This window comes from Pezoporus occidentalis, unplaced genomic scaffold (genome assembly GCF_034315485.1).
Source record: "Pezoporus occidentalis ecotype Australia unplaced genomic scaffold, CSIRO_AGI_Poc_V1 ctg48, whole genome shotgun sequence".
NCBI classification, from domain to species: Eukaryota; Metazoa; Chordata; class Aves; order Psittaciformes; family Psittacidae; genus Pezoporus; species Pezoporus occidentalis.
Window position 1 is genome coordinate 7,281,133 of NW_026915813.1, and position 15,176 is coordinate 7,296,308.

Consider the following 15,176-nt stretch of genomic DNA (forward strand, 5'->3'; position numbering starts at 1 on the left):
GTTCTGATCTGTTCTATTCTCTAAGCTTAAGTTTTATTGTGCTCAGTTGACCCTCTTTTTTTCCAGGTGTGCAGAGAGTATGCTGTGTGTTGTTCCAGACATTTCTGCATTTCGAGAGGGCTGGAGGTGGGTCCGTCAGCCAGTCCAGGTTCCAGTAACTTTGGTCCGTAACGATGGCATAATTTACTCCACCAGCCTTACCTTTACGTACACACCGGAACCAGGGCCACGACCACACTGCAGTGCTGCTGGAGCAATCCTCAGAGCCAACTCAAGCCTCATGGCTTCCAGTGAAACAAATACAAACAGCGAGGGAAGTTACACAAACGTCAGCACAAATCCAACCAATGTCACATCATCTACAGCAACTGTAGTTTCCTAACTACTGTCGTTTGTCTGGACTTTAACTGACTTTTGAGTGCTACATTCAAGAGAACTGAACAATTTTTGTGGTTTCATGGGAAAACACCTTTCCATTTTAGGTGATGTTATTTGAACCTTGTTACCTGCAAGTGCTGATCTTAAATACAGAAGCCACAATAAAAAAAAAAAAACAAAACCAAACACCACAACCAACACCGGAAACATAAGAACTTTATTGAAAATCTATTTTTCAGCTGTGTTTTTTTTTTAATGGGCAAGAAACAAAAAATGTGGCTGGGATACATGTTGAGCAAACTAGAAAACATGAACACAACATAGTTTTTATGGACCAAGGAACTTGTATAAGCTTTAGTATAAAAGGTACATTTTCACCATACCTTTTTTGTATCACAACATATAGTACACTTTTGTTACCAAATAGTTTATATTTTTTTTTCCTCTGAGCTTTTGCTCTGAAGTATATTCAGGTTCCAAGCCTGACCATGCTTGTATAATCTAATTACCATACTCTTCCAGTTTTAAAAAAATATATATATTTTTGGTCTGTGGCTGGAACTGTTCCTTTTTTTAAACTGAAGTCTTGTGACTTTTTATGAACTGAAATTGTTTTTTATTTCAGCAAGTAGAACCTTGTAAAGGCCAGCATATTTTTTTTAAGATTATATGAAGTCTGTGCAAAAGCTTTAAAAAATGCCTCTGCCTTGCCTGCAATACATGCAATGTATGTTAACTTTAGTGCTCTGTTTTCAGTCATTGTTAATAGTTATTTCTGTTTTCCTTTTTTAAATGTGTATTTATAGTCATAATTCGTGAGGTTCTAACATTACATGAGTTTTTTTAAAGTGGCATCTCAAGCAGTCATATTAATGATTGTTCATGTCACAGGCATACGTTGGTGTTTTTGAAGGGTTGTTACTGGGTTGCTTCCCCTCTTCCTTGCTCAGTCATAGTACATCTGAAAATGTTTCAGGATCTGTTCAGGTTTTTCTAATCTTGTACATAATTTGTATTAAGTGTAAGTTAAATGTTTTATTTCAAAAGTGGAATGTTCCCAATAACTTCATTTGGCAGCATGTCTTCTGTCTTGTTGGCATGTAACTAAAGTACCATGAGAAATATGTGCTACAAATGGGATTGGTAGGTGATGCCCTTCATCGTTTGAGAATCACAACAAGCATGTTTTTCTTCATACTCTTCAGTAAATTAGGCCAGATTTTGGTGTAACACTTGTATTGAGAACGTGCTTTCATTGTGAAGTGATCATACCATAATAACTAGAAGTAAATTTTATTACTTAGATATGGGCAAATAGAAAACCATAAAAGCACTATGAAGATGTTAACTCCTTCCATCCTTATTTCCTGTGGGTTTCTCTTTCCCTGCCAACAGCTTATGCAGCATTCAAGTCTTCTCTCCATCATAAATTCAAGGCTCATTTGCACTTTGACTTTGTTGGTTGTTGCATTTGTTTTTCATTTTGACTTTGCCATGTTTTTGTCCCTCCTTGTAGACCTGCCTGCCTCATTTGTATTTCAAAGTATACCCCCATAGTTCATTTGTAGTCACAGAACTAGGGATAGACTCATAGGACAAGTTCTGATAGTGTGATCTTCCTTTTTAAAAGCCAAAATACAAATTTTGTGCTGTGTTCAGCCTTTTCCATACCCTGAAGCAAGAGTCACAGCTGCTGTGTAAATGTGAACCTGTGGCTTCCTACAGTGTGTTGCTTACAAGCCTATCTGTTGACCATTTCATAGGGTTTTTATTTCTGACTGCTTATTCCAGTTTCAACACCCACCACCATTTTAAAGCATTGTCTCTGCACCATATTTGTGTACTCTGTGCTCCGTTCTACTTGTTTGCTTTAGTGCTCTGTTGTATACGTGAAACAATGTGGTTAAAGGAAGAAATCGATTATAAAGCATATTTAGCTAATAGTAAAATTGGTGCCACTGTCCTTTGAAAATGTGCTTGTATTCTACCACAGGCCTTCATATTTGCTATTCTGTCTGACAAAATTTCTTCCCCTGACGTAGTCGCAATGCTGGTTCTTAGCACTAGTGAATACTGCCTCACCTCATCTCCGTTTCAGTGACCAAGGGCAGAATTCATTGTGGCCTTATCTCTGTTTTAAACTGTTTACTTGCAAATCTGTTTACCTTTGTGAGTGCTATAAAACTTTGTTTTAATTGTGTTGTAGCAGGAATCATTTCACAGTGTTTTTGTTAGAAGCACAGAAGTATCTTACAATACGGCTTAATTCAAGAGCCACAGATTTTCATCACTGGTTAGAATTAAACTAAGCGATAAATATATATCAGATTCAGAGGGTATTCAAGAAGAAACCACAATATACACACGGTAGACAAACCATAACAAGCCTTTCAACCTTCAAAGGCTATTTAAAATAGCTTTTCAGAACTTGACACATGCTTTTATACTCATTATTTTAAAATTTTTACATATAAATGCAATACTTTTTATATTCAGTTTCTGTACTTACAGCAGTTTTGCCCAGTAGATGCAATATTCCTTGACTTGTAAAGAACCTAATGACTTAGCCTAATATTTGGTGTTCTACACACTACAGCGAAGTGGGTGAAAAAAAGAGACTATTAAAGTTCTGCTTACAAGATCATTTTAAACCCCATTTTACCTGTGGGCTTGTGGCTCTGTTGTTGCCAGTAGTTATTCAGTAGTACAGAAATGGTCTTCCAGGTCCTTACTGTTGTTAAGATGTCTGGTAGTTCAGATATATTATCTTCCTGAACTTTTTCCTGTGGGGTGATATTGTTACATTTATTGGCCTTGTGAGCTGTTAATCAATTTTCATGCTATTAACAATATCTCAAGATTTTGATAAAACTACGTTTAGAATGTTTCAGTATGAAACTATTATAACTGTTCAAGTCTAGCTGTGTTAAGTCTGCTGTTAATTCTATATACATAGAAATTGAGTCTGTGTTCAGAATGTTGTTTAGTTCCAACTATAGGAAGAAAAAGCATAAAAAGCATATTAAGTGCTCAAATTTAGCAATGCCTTTTTCTTACTTTCTTTTGTTTGGAACTGCATTTCAGAATTCAACACTAGCATAGTCTTTAATAAACTGCTGCTGATGTTTTTCCTAATTATTTGCCCGAGGGCATCCCACGACTGTGTAATAATGGTATTCTGTACTTCTTTTCATTGCACAGACTTGTAAGATGAGAATGATTACCTGAAAAGACATGAACTCAAGACATAAATCAGAGAATTCCCCATATACAAAATCTTAATGCCAAGTGAAGCAAATTATCTATTGGAAGTAAGCTACCCACTTGTTGATTGAATGACTCCATTGAGGTGTCCATCTTGAAACTAAGATGCTCTTCAATTATTAACCATATTATTTACTTTCTTTCAAAAGCAGCTGTGTTTATGAGTACTGAACAAATGTGTATACTTTCCTGTGCCAGACTTTTGACTTTGTTTTCAAGCACTGTACTGTGGGATTGAGTGGCAGCTTTGTTAGAAAAAGAAGTATATTAGGGTTTCTACTTAACCCTTTTAGGACTGAACGACTTCTTCCCTTTAAATGCTGTAAATTAAATGAGCAGTTCTAACTTTGTAAACGTGCTGTGTTCAGCACTGCATTTGCCCCATCTGGAGGTGCTATGCTAATGACTTATTTCTAAATCCTGTAGCATGTGTATACATTCAGTCTTAAAAGGGTTATTTTTACAAACTGTGCACCTGTAAAGTTTCTTAGCAATAAGGTAGAAAAACGAGCAAGTTTTTACCATAATTTTGTAGAATTAATTGCTCAGTTCCATATTTCATCCAGAAAAACCCTGCAATATGGGCAGTTTTGAGGATTAAATAAAAGTGAAATGTAAACCACATAGAAGTGTTTTTGTCAAGTGTACTCTGTGTGTGTGTATGTGTATATACTATTGGGTTTCATTTTTTTTCCCTACAGAGAAAATGCCATGTTACTGTTGATGTGACAAACGTAATTGAACATCTGTATAGTGATTTAAAAGTAGTTATGATATGATCAGGGGTTGAAGCTTGCCACATTTTTGTGGATTTTTTCAATGTTAACCAAGGAATATGGTTTTTATTTTCTTACTTGTGTGAACAAACAGTGAGGCAGTCTATGGAGCCAGAGCACCACAAAAGAAAACCAAGCCAGGAGTGGGAAAGTCATCACTAGTTGTGAGGCTATGCACACTGTACTCCACTCAAATGGGGTATGGAATGTCCACCCAAAAATCTAAATTGGTTTCATTATTGCTTGTATTATTGCTGGAGTTAGATAAGAAACTGTTTATTTCCATAATGTAACAAAAAAAAACACAACAAAACAACTGAAAACCAAACCAGTAAGTGGTTCACTTTTTTTATGTTATTTATTAAGTAAGAAAAAAAAACAACTGTTTAATTGTTTAACTTTAGCTACTTTATTATTGTAACTAGTATACCTGACTTGTTTTCATCCTTTCCTTAGCTGCAGGCTGTCTGTTATTTCTTTCAGTAGGCCAATAATTAGAAATTTAGCAAGCTAGTTTGTTTCTTTGACAGAATACTCTAGTAGGCCCCTAAGGATCTTGAAATTATGCACTCTTTTAGTTTGCAAGCACAGGTGACACAGTCACTTGAAAACAGTTTCTGAGATGGAACGTGGACACAGCAGAGAGAGAATCTGGAATGGCAAAACAAAAACCTACCAGTACTAGTTTTGTGTTAAACTAATCCAAAAATCACTGGTTTATCCATAAGACTGAAGGGTCCAGAAGTGGTTGTTCAGGAAGTGTGGCGAGAGCAAGAGAGGTGTCTTTGGAAAACATAGATCATTTGACTAAAAGAAGCATATTACAGATTTTTATTGAGACATCTGCAGAGGTGAATGCCATTGTTATTAGGATACATAAAGTAGCCATAAACAAAACTCTGGTAGAGCTTCTGCTGTTTGAAACAGGGACAGTATGGGCAGATTACATCTTAAAATTATTTTGCAAGGACTCTTGCAGTCTGTTTCAGGAATGATAAATCGATTCTTCTAGAACAGAATAGGAATTGGATCTGAGGTTTTGGCAGAACGGTCATTTGCTGAACTTTGGTGTTGGTACATAAGAAACTACATGGGATGGTGCTGGTCTTAGGTGAAGAACTACGGATAGAAAAAAATCTCTTAATCTAAACCTTGACAATTAGCTATGTAAACAGTCTTGATAATAAATACTGTTAAAATCCACAGTAGAGGATTAAAAGGAGAATGGTGTGAAATTATTTGGCTATGGGAGAGGATTCATTTGGAGGATTACATGCAATATATGCTATTTCAGGAGCATTCAGAATTACAGAACTGGAACAGGTAGTTTACATTTCTCAGTGCCCTGTGTAGATTGGAATTGCGTGATTCTGAGAAGGATAGAAACCACCTGTATGTGCTCAGTTAGTGTCCATAAAGGATATTTAGTTCTGATACCCAGTAGCACATTCTTAGTGTGAGGCCAAAAGCATTGAGAATTAGCCCATATTACTTACTTTCTCAAGTATTTATCAATACTTTTGTATTGAATATCAGCATTAATTATGCTAAAGATAAATAAGTTGAGGAAATCTTCAGCAAACTTACAAGCTAACTGCTGTCTGAAGAATATCTGATAAAGCCACCTGAATTTGACAGCTTTCAGATCCTGCATCGTCTTCAAGTAAGGAAAACGATGGTTAAAAGCTTGCTGTCGCCTTTTCCATGCGCTATTGCCTTTGTATTCTTGTCTCCGTTCCCTTACTTTTCATGTAAGGGAACTTTTCTTCATCCTTAATTAGTTTCTAGTTTTTCTCTGAATTTGTAAATTTTGCTGCACAATTTAGGAGAAGGGAGTCGGTGTTACCTAAGGTGAACTATTAACTTGTGAGACTAAGTGCTGTCATCTCTGCTGTTTCTACTGTTGTGCTGTGGGATGGGGGAGAAAGAAATGTTTGGGTTTTTTTAAGCTGCTTGTAGATCAGTTGAATGGAAGTTTCTGCAGACCTGGCCTTAGTGATGTGCAGGTCTTCATCTGAAGATAACACATGTAATTTGGAACTATACAAAGGTGCCTGTGAGTCTTCATTTGAATGTAGAAATTCTTTGCTTATTACCCACCTTTTAATTATATTTCTTGTCATGTTGCCCCCTCACCTGTGTTCATTAAAACCTTAAAATCATCTCTGCTTTTAACTAAAATACCATTGCTGTACTTGCTGATTTGTTCACTGGGAAATTTGTCCTTTTCCACCTCTGCAAATTCTCACAGACATGTTTCTCAAGCAAGATGGGACCTTGTACCATTTGAGCTAATTCTGTGCCCTGCCTCCATCTCTTACTTTCTACTTCAGCTTTTCCTGGGTGACTTGACTTTGAGGCCTTTGACATACAAATAAATAATAGCAGCTGCATTCATTTGTTCATTGCTATACCCGTACTTTAAGATATATATAATAAATTGTTCTCCATTGGCCATCCTGTACAGAAGGAAGGATTTCATTACAGAAACCACAGCCTTACAGACCATATCATTAGCATATTTTTAAAACCTTCATAGTTCTGCTTCAAGAATACAAATATATAAAAGGTAGAAGCACCGAGCTGTACATAGTGTGTTTTCTGCCTGGGAATTGTCTAATAACCAACTGGTCACAAACATTTAAGTAGTCCTTAAAAGCTCCGAGTGAGTTTAATTCTGGTTTGAGCCTAGTGACTTTTTTTTTTGAGAGAGTCGATGTGTTCTGGTGTTTCTTCTTGATTTTGACAATTCTGATGAATTCTATGTAAAATGTTTAGAACTAATCCAGCCAAGGTATCTGTGCTTTGAAATGGGATGTGATCCTGAGATCCACACTGCTGTCTTCATTACACATGGCAAACATGACAGCAGTTACTTCAAACTTGGATTTTTGGTCTTCATCTGGATAACTTTGTGTGATACTTCTGTATGTGTGTGTGGTTGCACTGTTAGTTCAGTGTGAACTCTAAATATTTCTTGACCTGCGTAGGCATGTCTCATGCAGCACCATAGAAATACACACAGAAGCTGCAGACTCAAATGGTCAGTTTGTATATCTTGTTAGCTTCCATCTTTTATTTTTATCCCCAATAATCTGTTACTGTGATGTCTTAAATTATGTCTTTTCTCTACTCTTTTAGTTTTTTCTGTTTTGGTTTATTTTGGTTTTCTTTTCAATTAGGTGTGCTTCAAATTCCATTTCAGTTCTCTCACTGCCAACAGTCTTGCTTTGTGGAAATTGGCAAAGGGCAAATAGAGGATTCATGGTAATGTACTGCCCTAAATAACATAATTGGGAATTCACAAAAAATGTGAGAGATTCAGCAACATTATTAGATTTTAACATGTAAGAAATCATTAGGTTAAGAAATGCTATACCTGATTCTTTAGATGTATTCGTATCTGGTCCCAATGAAAGGTATTTCTGTGCTTTGCCTTTGAAAGCAAGAATTTTAAATTTCTGATGCTGTTTAACTTAGTTCTGTGGAGTTCTTTGCAACACTGAAAAAATAAGCACCTTGACATATAGACAAGTCAACTGCAAATTTACCTCTTGAAGTCAATGCAGTTTCTGCCAAAGCATCTACTTTCTTCTTTTGAGGGAAAAAAGTCAGCAGTCGCATTGTTTCTTCAGCCTGATCAGGTTTTATGGGTGGTAGAGCCTGATTTGTGTGACAATTTAAGTGGTGTGATCAAGTATAGTTGCTAAGGTGGCATAGTCTTGTAGCCTGCAGCAATACAAAGCAGAATATCTTGCAAAACAATTAAAAACCACAAAAAAAATCTTTTGTTGACAAAGTAGGCAACTAGAACAAAATCCCAGTTGAAGAAGGAATTTAGTTTCTTTTTTTTTCCAAATGAAAACACCTTGTGGCAGTGCTGTGCAGATCACTGCTTAGTTAGTGCAAATTTCAGAAGAGTTCCTAGCAAATTAAATAATTTCTGAAGGGCCTGATGTGGATTAACCTCTTTGTGGGCATGTGTATCTGTTTTGACAGTCCTTTTGCTGCTCCATACTGCTTTTTACAGCATGCCATGGTTTAAGGAGCTGTCAGGGTTTTGGACTCTGCTTGATGTGATGACCTCAGTTGTGAGACTGATGTTTATGTCATTTTCCCAGTTCCTTACATTCAGAAAGTTTTAGACTTCTAAATCAATTCCTGGTGAAGGGTTTTACCTTGGAGGTTCAATAGACATAGAAATGGAGCAACAGTCTGAAAAAAAAAAAAGTTTATTATTTATTTAATTTACAAGTAATGTGAATAAGGAAAATACTTTTTCTGATTTTGGCAGTATAAATGCAATCAGTGACTGTTTAAGCTTTCAAATACATCTGCACTTTCTACCTGCTGGTTCATTATGCAAGTTAATTTTATGCTACTTAGTCAAAGAAAAAAAGTTACATGATTTTTGTATGTGTTGGTTTATAGTCTACCTTCAGATACTTTGACTCTTGAGCTATCATGAGCCAAGTGTGTTTCATCCTAAAAATTTATGATCTGAGTGTCTTTATATCCTGGACTACTTTAAAATTCAGAGATTTAACTCTGATGGGGGCATCATTCCATCCCAACACACCCAGTCAGCTGCCAGCACCTATAATAAATGCTTGGAGCAATGTAGAGATATCCCAGCCGCTCCAGCCAATGAGCCGGCTTCATTTGGAACTCGGCTCAGATGCCTCTATACAAACGCCCGTAGCATGGGGAACAAACAAGAGGAATTAGAGATGTGTGCACGTCTATGGGGGTATGATATAATAGGCATCACAGAAACATGGTGGGATGGCTCCTATGACTGGAGTGTTGGAATGGAAGGTTACAGGCTCTTTAGAAAAGACAGGCCTGGCAGGCGGGGAGGGGGAGCTGCCCCTTGTGTTAGGGATAGGCTGGAGAGTATGGAACTCTGTCTGGGGACAGGTGATCAACAGAGTTTGTGGGTCAGGGTTAAAGGGACTATAGCTATGGGAGACATTACTGTGGGGATCTGTTACAGACCGCCTGATCAAGGACAACCTGCAGATGAAGCACTCTATAGACAGATAGGAAAAGCCTCACGCTCACAGGCCCTTGTTCTCATGGGTGACTTCAACCACCCTGGCATCTGTTGGAAGGAGGGTACGGCCCGGCACAAGCAATCCAGGAGGTTCCTCGATTGTGTGGAAGACAACTTCCTCCTGCAAGTAATAGAGGAGCCGACAAGGAGAGGTGCCGTGCTTGACCTCGTGCTCACCAACAGGGAAGGACTCGTTGGAAATGTGACGCTCCAGGGCAGCCTTGGTTGCAGCGATCACGAGATGGTTGAGTTTGAGATCCTCAGGACAGGTAGAAGAGCGTGCAGCAAGCTCACTGCCCTGGACTTCAAGAGAGCAGACTTTGGCCTCTTCAGCAACCTGCTTAGGAAGGTTCCATGGGATACAGCCCTAGAGGGCAGGGGGGCCCAAGACTGTTGGTTGATATTCAAGGATCACCTGCTACAAGCTCAGGAGTGTCGCATCCCAACCAGAAGGAAGCGCAGCAGGAGGGCCAGGAGACCTCCTTGGATGGATAAGGAGCTGCTGAGGAAAATTTAAATGGAAATGAGAAAAGAGGCTTATAAAAGGTGGAAGCAAGGACAGGCAGCCTGGGAAAAGTACAGGGGTGTTGTCTGGGAAGCTAGGGACCAGGTTAGGGAAGCTAAGGCCTAGTTAGAATTAAACTTGGCTAGGGGTGTTAAGGATAACAGGAAGGGATTCTATAGGTATGCAGCAAATAAAAGACAGATTTGGAAGAACGTAGGCCCCCTCCAGAAGCTATCAGGAGAACTGGCTACCCTGGATTTGGAGAAAACTGAGGTTCTGAATGACTTCTTTGCCTCAGTCTTCACTGCCAAAGGCTCTGACTGCACCACCCAAGTCTTGGAAGGCAGACGCAGGGACTGTGAGAATGAAGACCTCGTGCCCACTGTAGGAGAGGATCTGGTTCGAGACCATCTTAAAAATCTGAACGTGCACAAGTCCATGGGTCCTGATGAGATCCATCTGCGGGTCCTGAAGGAGCTGGCCTTCATATTTGAGAAATCGTGGCAGTCAGGTGAAGCTCCCGATGACTGGAAAAAGGGAAATATAACCCCCATTTTCAGGAAGGGGAAAATGGATGACCTGGGGAATTACAGAGCAGTCAGTCTCACCTCTGTGCCTGGGAAAATCTTGGAGCAGATTCTCCTGGAAGGCATGCTAAGGCACATGAAAATCAACAAGGTGCTTGGTGACAGCCAGCATGGCTTCACTAAGGGGAAATCCTGCCTGACCAATTTGGTGGCCTTCTATGATGGGGCTACGGAACTGATGGACAGGGGTAGAGCAGTTGATGTCATCTACCTGGACTTGTGTAAAGCATTCAACACTGTCCCACACGACATCCTTGTCTCTAAATTGGAGAGACATCAATTTGATGGATGGACCACTTGGTGGATAAAGAACTGGCTGGATGGCCACACACAAAGAGTTGTGGTCAATGGCTCAATGTCCAGCTGGAGACCAGTAACAAGTGGTGTCCCTCAGGGATCGGTGTTGAGACCGGTCTTGTTCAACACCTCTGTGGCTGACATGGACAGTGGGATTGAGTGTGCCCTCAGCAAGTTTGCCGATGACACCAAGCTGTGTGGTTCGGTTGATATGCTGGAGGGAAGGAATGCCATCCAGAGGGACCTTGACATGCTTGTGAGTGGGCTGATGCCAACCTCATGAAGTTTAACCATGCCAAGTGCAAGGTCCTACACCTGGGTCGGAGCAATCCCAGGCACAGCTACAGGTTGGGCAGAGAAGAGATTCAGAGCAGCCCTACTAAGAAGGACTTGGGGGTGCTGGTCGATGAGAAAATGAACATGAGCCGCGTTCAATGTGCGCTCGCAGCCCAGGAAGCCAACCGTATCCTGGGCTGCATCAAAAGGAGCGTGACCAGCAGGTCGAAGGAGGTGATCCTGCCCCTTTACTCTGCTCTTGTGAGACCTCACCTGGAGTATTGTGTGCAGTTCTGGTGTCCTCAACATAAAAAGGACATGGAACTGTTGGAACAAGTCCAGAGAAGGGCCACGAGGATGATCAGGGGGCTGGAGCACCTCCCGTATGAAGACAGGCTGAGGAAGTTGGGGCTGTTCAGCCTGGAGAAGAGAAGGCTGCGTGGAGACCTCATAGCAGCCTTCCAGTATCTGAAGGGGGCCTATAGGGATGCTTGGGAGGGACTCTTCATTAGGGACTGTAGTGATAGGGCAAGGGGCAACGGGTTCAAACTTAAACAGGGGAAGTTTAGATTGGATATAAGGAGGAAATTCTTTCCTGTTAGGGTGGTGAGGCACTGGAATGGGTTGCCCAGGGAGGTTGTGAATGCTCCACCCCTGGCAGTGTTCAAGGCCAGGTTGGACGAGGCCTTGGGTGATATGGTTTAGTGTGAGATGTCCCTGCCCATGGCAGGGGGGTTGGAACTTGATGATCTTAAGGTCCTTTACAGCCCTAACCTATGATTCTATGATTCTGAATATAGGCAGAGTTTTGCTCTTCATCTGTCAGGATCTGAGAAAAAAGTATTAACCAGTTTCAGATATTACAATCTATCTTCTCTTTCTCTTACCTGTACTTTCATGCTGTTTTAACAAGTGAATTATTTGCAGCTGTTCATATTAGAGTGAACACAAACAATGTTGATGTTTATCTTGTTGTTCAGTTAATTTGATATATATGGAAGCATTTCTTTTAAAAGTGATGGCTTGTTTTTTTTTTCTCTAGCTAGCCAGCTAGTGAAGTATTCTCTGCATAAGAACTATGGCATGTTCAATGCAAATTGGACACTTCTCATTTTTCTGATGCAGGAAATTCACAGTCCCAATGCAGTAATATCCTGATGCAAAGGACATTTGCCCAGGTTTGAGATGAGGGTGAAAAAAAGAGTTTAGACCGTAAGTAAAATGTAAGTCCTGTCAAATTATTACATAAGATGGAAGAAGAGAGCTAACAGCAAAGGTAAATGCCAGCTTTTAAGCAAGGCTGCTGGAAATTTCAGGGCTGATGGGAGTTATGAATCATGTAATGTATGCAGCCATTATGAAAGTCAGAGTATGACTTGTCATATAGGCCAAGAGGAGATGCTGTTAGGGGTTTGTTCCAGTGGCCAACAGTGCTGCTGACTCAGAAGGAGGAATGATGACACATGAAACCCTTCTGCTGAGTACCAGCTAAGGTGTCTCCTTGATGACCAGGACTTATGAATCATTTTATTCTAAAACCTAACAGTGTAAAATGGGAAAAATCAAGAGATGAAAGGTAACAGCAGTGCAGTCAGCTGTTGTACTTGAGCTGTCTTTCTCCAGCAATTCATTTATTGTCATTGGTAAACAGCCAAGAGCTCAGGTACAAAATATCAAACCATATATACGATACCTACTAGGACAGCTTGGGCGTGTGTGCTGTCCAAGTTGAAATCGTCTTGAATTTACGTAATCTTAATCAATTTGATGTATTTCAGAGCCACATAGAGCAAGTTTTTTAAGAAGCAGAAAAGGGTAAAAAAATAAAAAAATAAAATCTGGTCAAGTTACTTGCTTTGCATGCAGAGCTGGGACATGAGTAACTGTCTTGCATCCCACTGAAGTACAGTAACAGTTTCTCTAGAGTTTTCTAATCTGTTTTCCCTGGTTTTCCAGTTAAGAATAGCTTATAGCCACTGATAAAACCCCTCCCCAGAGAGGTTATAAAGTCTGTTTTCCATGTAACCTTTCAGTGGGTTCGTTTCACCTTGAATAGGGCAAGCTGAGGCTGAAATCCTTTTTCTGAACCAAGAACAGAAAGAACTAAAACTTGCTTCCTTCTCATCTTAAATCAGAAATTCTGTCTTGGATTAGAGAAGCTTTCTCCCTGCCAACAAGGGTTCACTCAGTGTGCCTCATCTCCATCAAAAGTTCTTTGAGCAGATAGCATTATAGGAAAGCTCCTGATGAACTCTCACATCATTGAACTTCTCGGCTGAAGTTAAACTGCAGAGTTCTTCAAGGAGTGAATTATAGCCCTGAGACAGAGTAATATGAATGATTTGGTGAGCACAAATGAAAAGCCAAGTGATGCTAACTGAGCTGTCACCTTCAGTACTCTAGGTGCTTGTTAAGGGTCTAGGCACAGCAGACCATAAACAAAAATGGAAGGGATAAGAATGGATTTGTGTTCAAGGGAAACTGGGAGCTACTGGAATTTAAACCATAGCTGCTGTCCAGAAAACTCCCTCTGGCTGATGAGAAATATGCCAGTGTGCTGGGTTTTTACTTGCCTAGCCATCTAAATCAGTCAGCTGAATCAGCTGAGCTTTTGAATGGAATGATGCAGAAATCTCAACTGACAGGCAGAGCTAAAATTTCAATTCATTAGAAAGGTGAAAGAAGAATTGTTGCCTTGTAACTGCTACAAACCCTCCAGCACCTTACTACAACACTAAAACTGTTCTATCTGCTAAAAATAACCTGAAAAAAAAATAATAAACGCCTGCACTTTGGGCCTCATGGAGACTCTACATCAGTGGCCTTCTGAGCCCCACACCACCCCAGAAATCAGCGTTTGTGGTCAGAAGTCCCACTGGATACACCTGAGTATAGGATTCTGGGCTGATGTATTTAAGACCAGTAGGAAAAAACACTTAAAACTAAATATACAATCTCATATACCCATGGGAAAGGGAAGTTGTGCTTATTCTGACATCATTACCCACATAAACTCTCATGGATGACAACAGGTTCTGCAAATGTAAGCCCAAAATTGTTCGTAACAGCTGCTGTTTGGGAACAAACAGGATTAGGTGGGACTGAGCCCAGGCTGGGTTTGAAGCAGAAGTAGCTAATTGAGTATAAGGGGTTTCCATGTCATCAGCAGTACCTCAGGTATTCTGCACCTTTGTTTAGACCATTTCTTGCAAGATTTATCCCTTCCTGAAGATTTCTGTTGCAGGTCCACTTACCCAGGCCGAAAGACATTTAAATGTCTATATTTTAAACTAATTTCCTCTTACTTCAGTACAGACACAATCTATGTACTCATTTGGTGGCCTGAAAGTTCTGCTCCTGTTTCACCAGGTGCCAAAAGCTTTAATCCACTCTCACCCTGCTGCACCTCCTTTAACAATAGTATGTGTTGCCAGTCCTTGAAATGTACTCCGAAAAGTGAGATCTAGAAGATCTATTTGTGTTGGTGACCCGTGTGTGAGAACATTAGATCTGGCACACTTCATAGGGACAATGGGAATTGCTAGAATGAAGAGATCAGTCGGGAGGTGAAAGAGAAAGGTTCATATTAAAGCTAGGAAACAAAGTAAAGGGAAGTCAAGGCAAATGTGAAATTTTGCAGTACAAAAAAGAAAACAAGGAAAAGTGGATATAGTTACTTGATTGTGTAACTGAAAAGCAGGTGTTCCCAAGTGTCCGTTCTTCAGAAGCCCTGGTGACTGCTGTCTGAGATAACTGATTGCACAGGTGGAGGGAGTCTCACAGACCGAGAAATGTACTCAAAAGCACTTGTACAAATATGTTCCTCCAGAGAGGACCAAGGACAGATGTATGTAAATAACAATTCTTGGCTCGGAAGCAGAGCCTGAAGTTGCACAGATGGCTGCATTTGAGTCCACAGGCGCATGGAAATAATAGCAAAGTTCTTCAGTTTGTTTTATGTAGTGGTAGATTAGAAAGCATTATTCAAGCTAAATTTGGAGAAAGAGCAGAGGCAACATGAATCAGTAATAAAATTG

At 39.9% G+C, this 15,176-nt stretch overlaps 1 protein-coding gene across 5 annotated transcripts in view; it reads left to right on the forward strand.

Moving 5' to 3' along the window:
• Positions 1-4,271, forward strand: part of RBPJ (recombination signal binding protein for immunoglobulin kappa J region) — a 140,456-nt gene extending 136,185 nt beyond the window's left edge. For all 5 annotated transcript variants that reach the window (XM_062636535.1, XM_062636532.1, XM_062636531.1 and 2 more), the window contains one exon: positions 67-4,271. In XM_062636535.1, the coding sequence (XP_062492519.1) occupies positions 67-382 (316 nt within the window). In that variant the 3' untranslated portion in view covers positions 383-4,271. The remainder of the gene's footprint in view (positions 1-66) is intronic.
• The last annotated feature ends 10,905 nt before the right edge of the window (positions 4,272-15,176 follow it).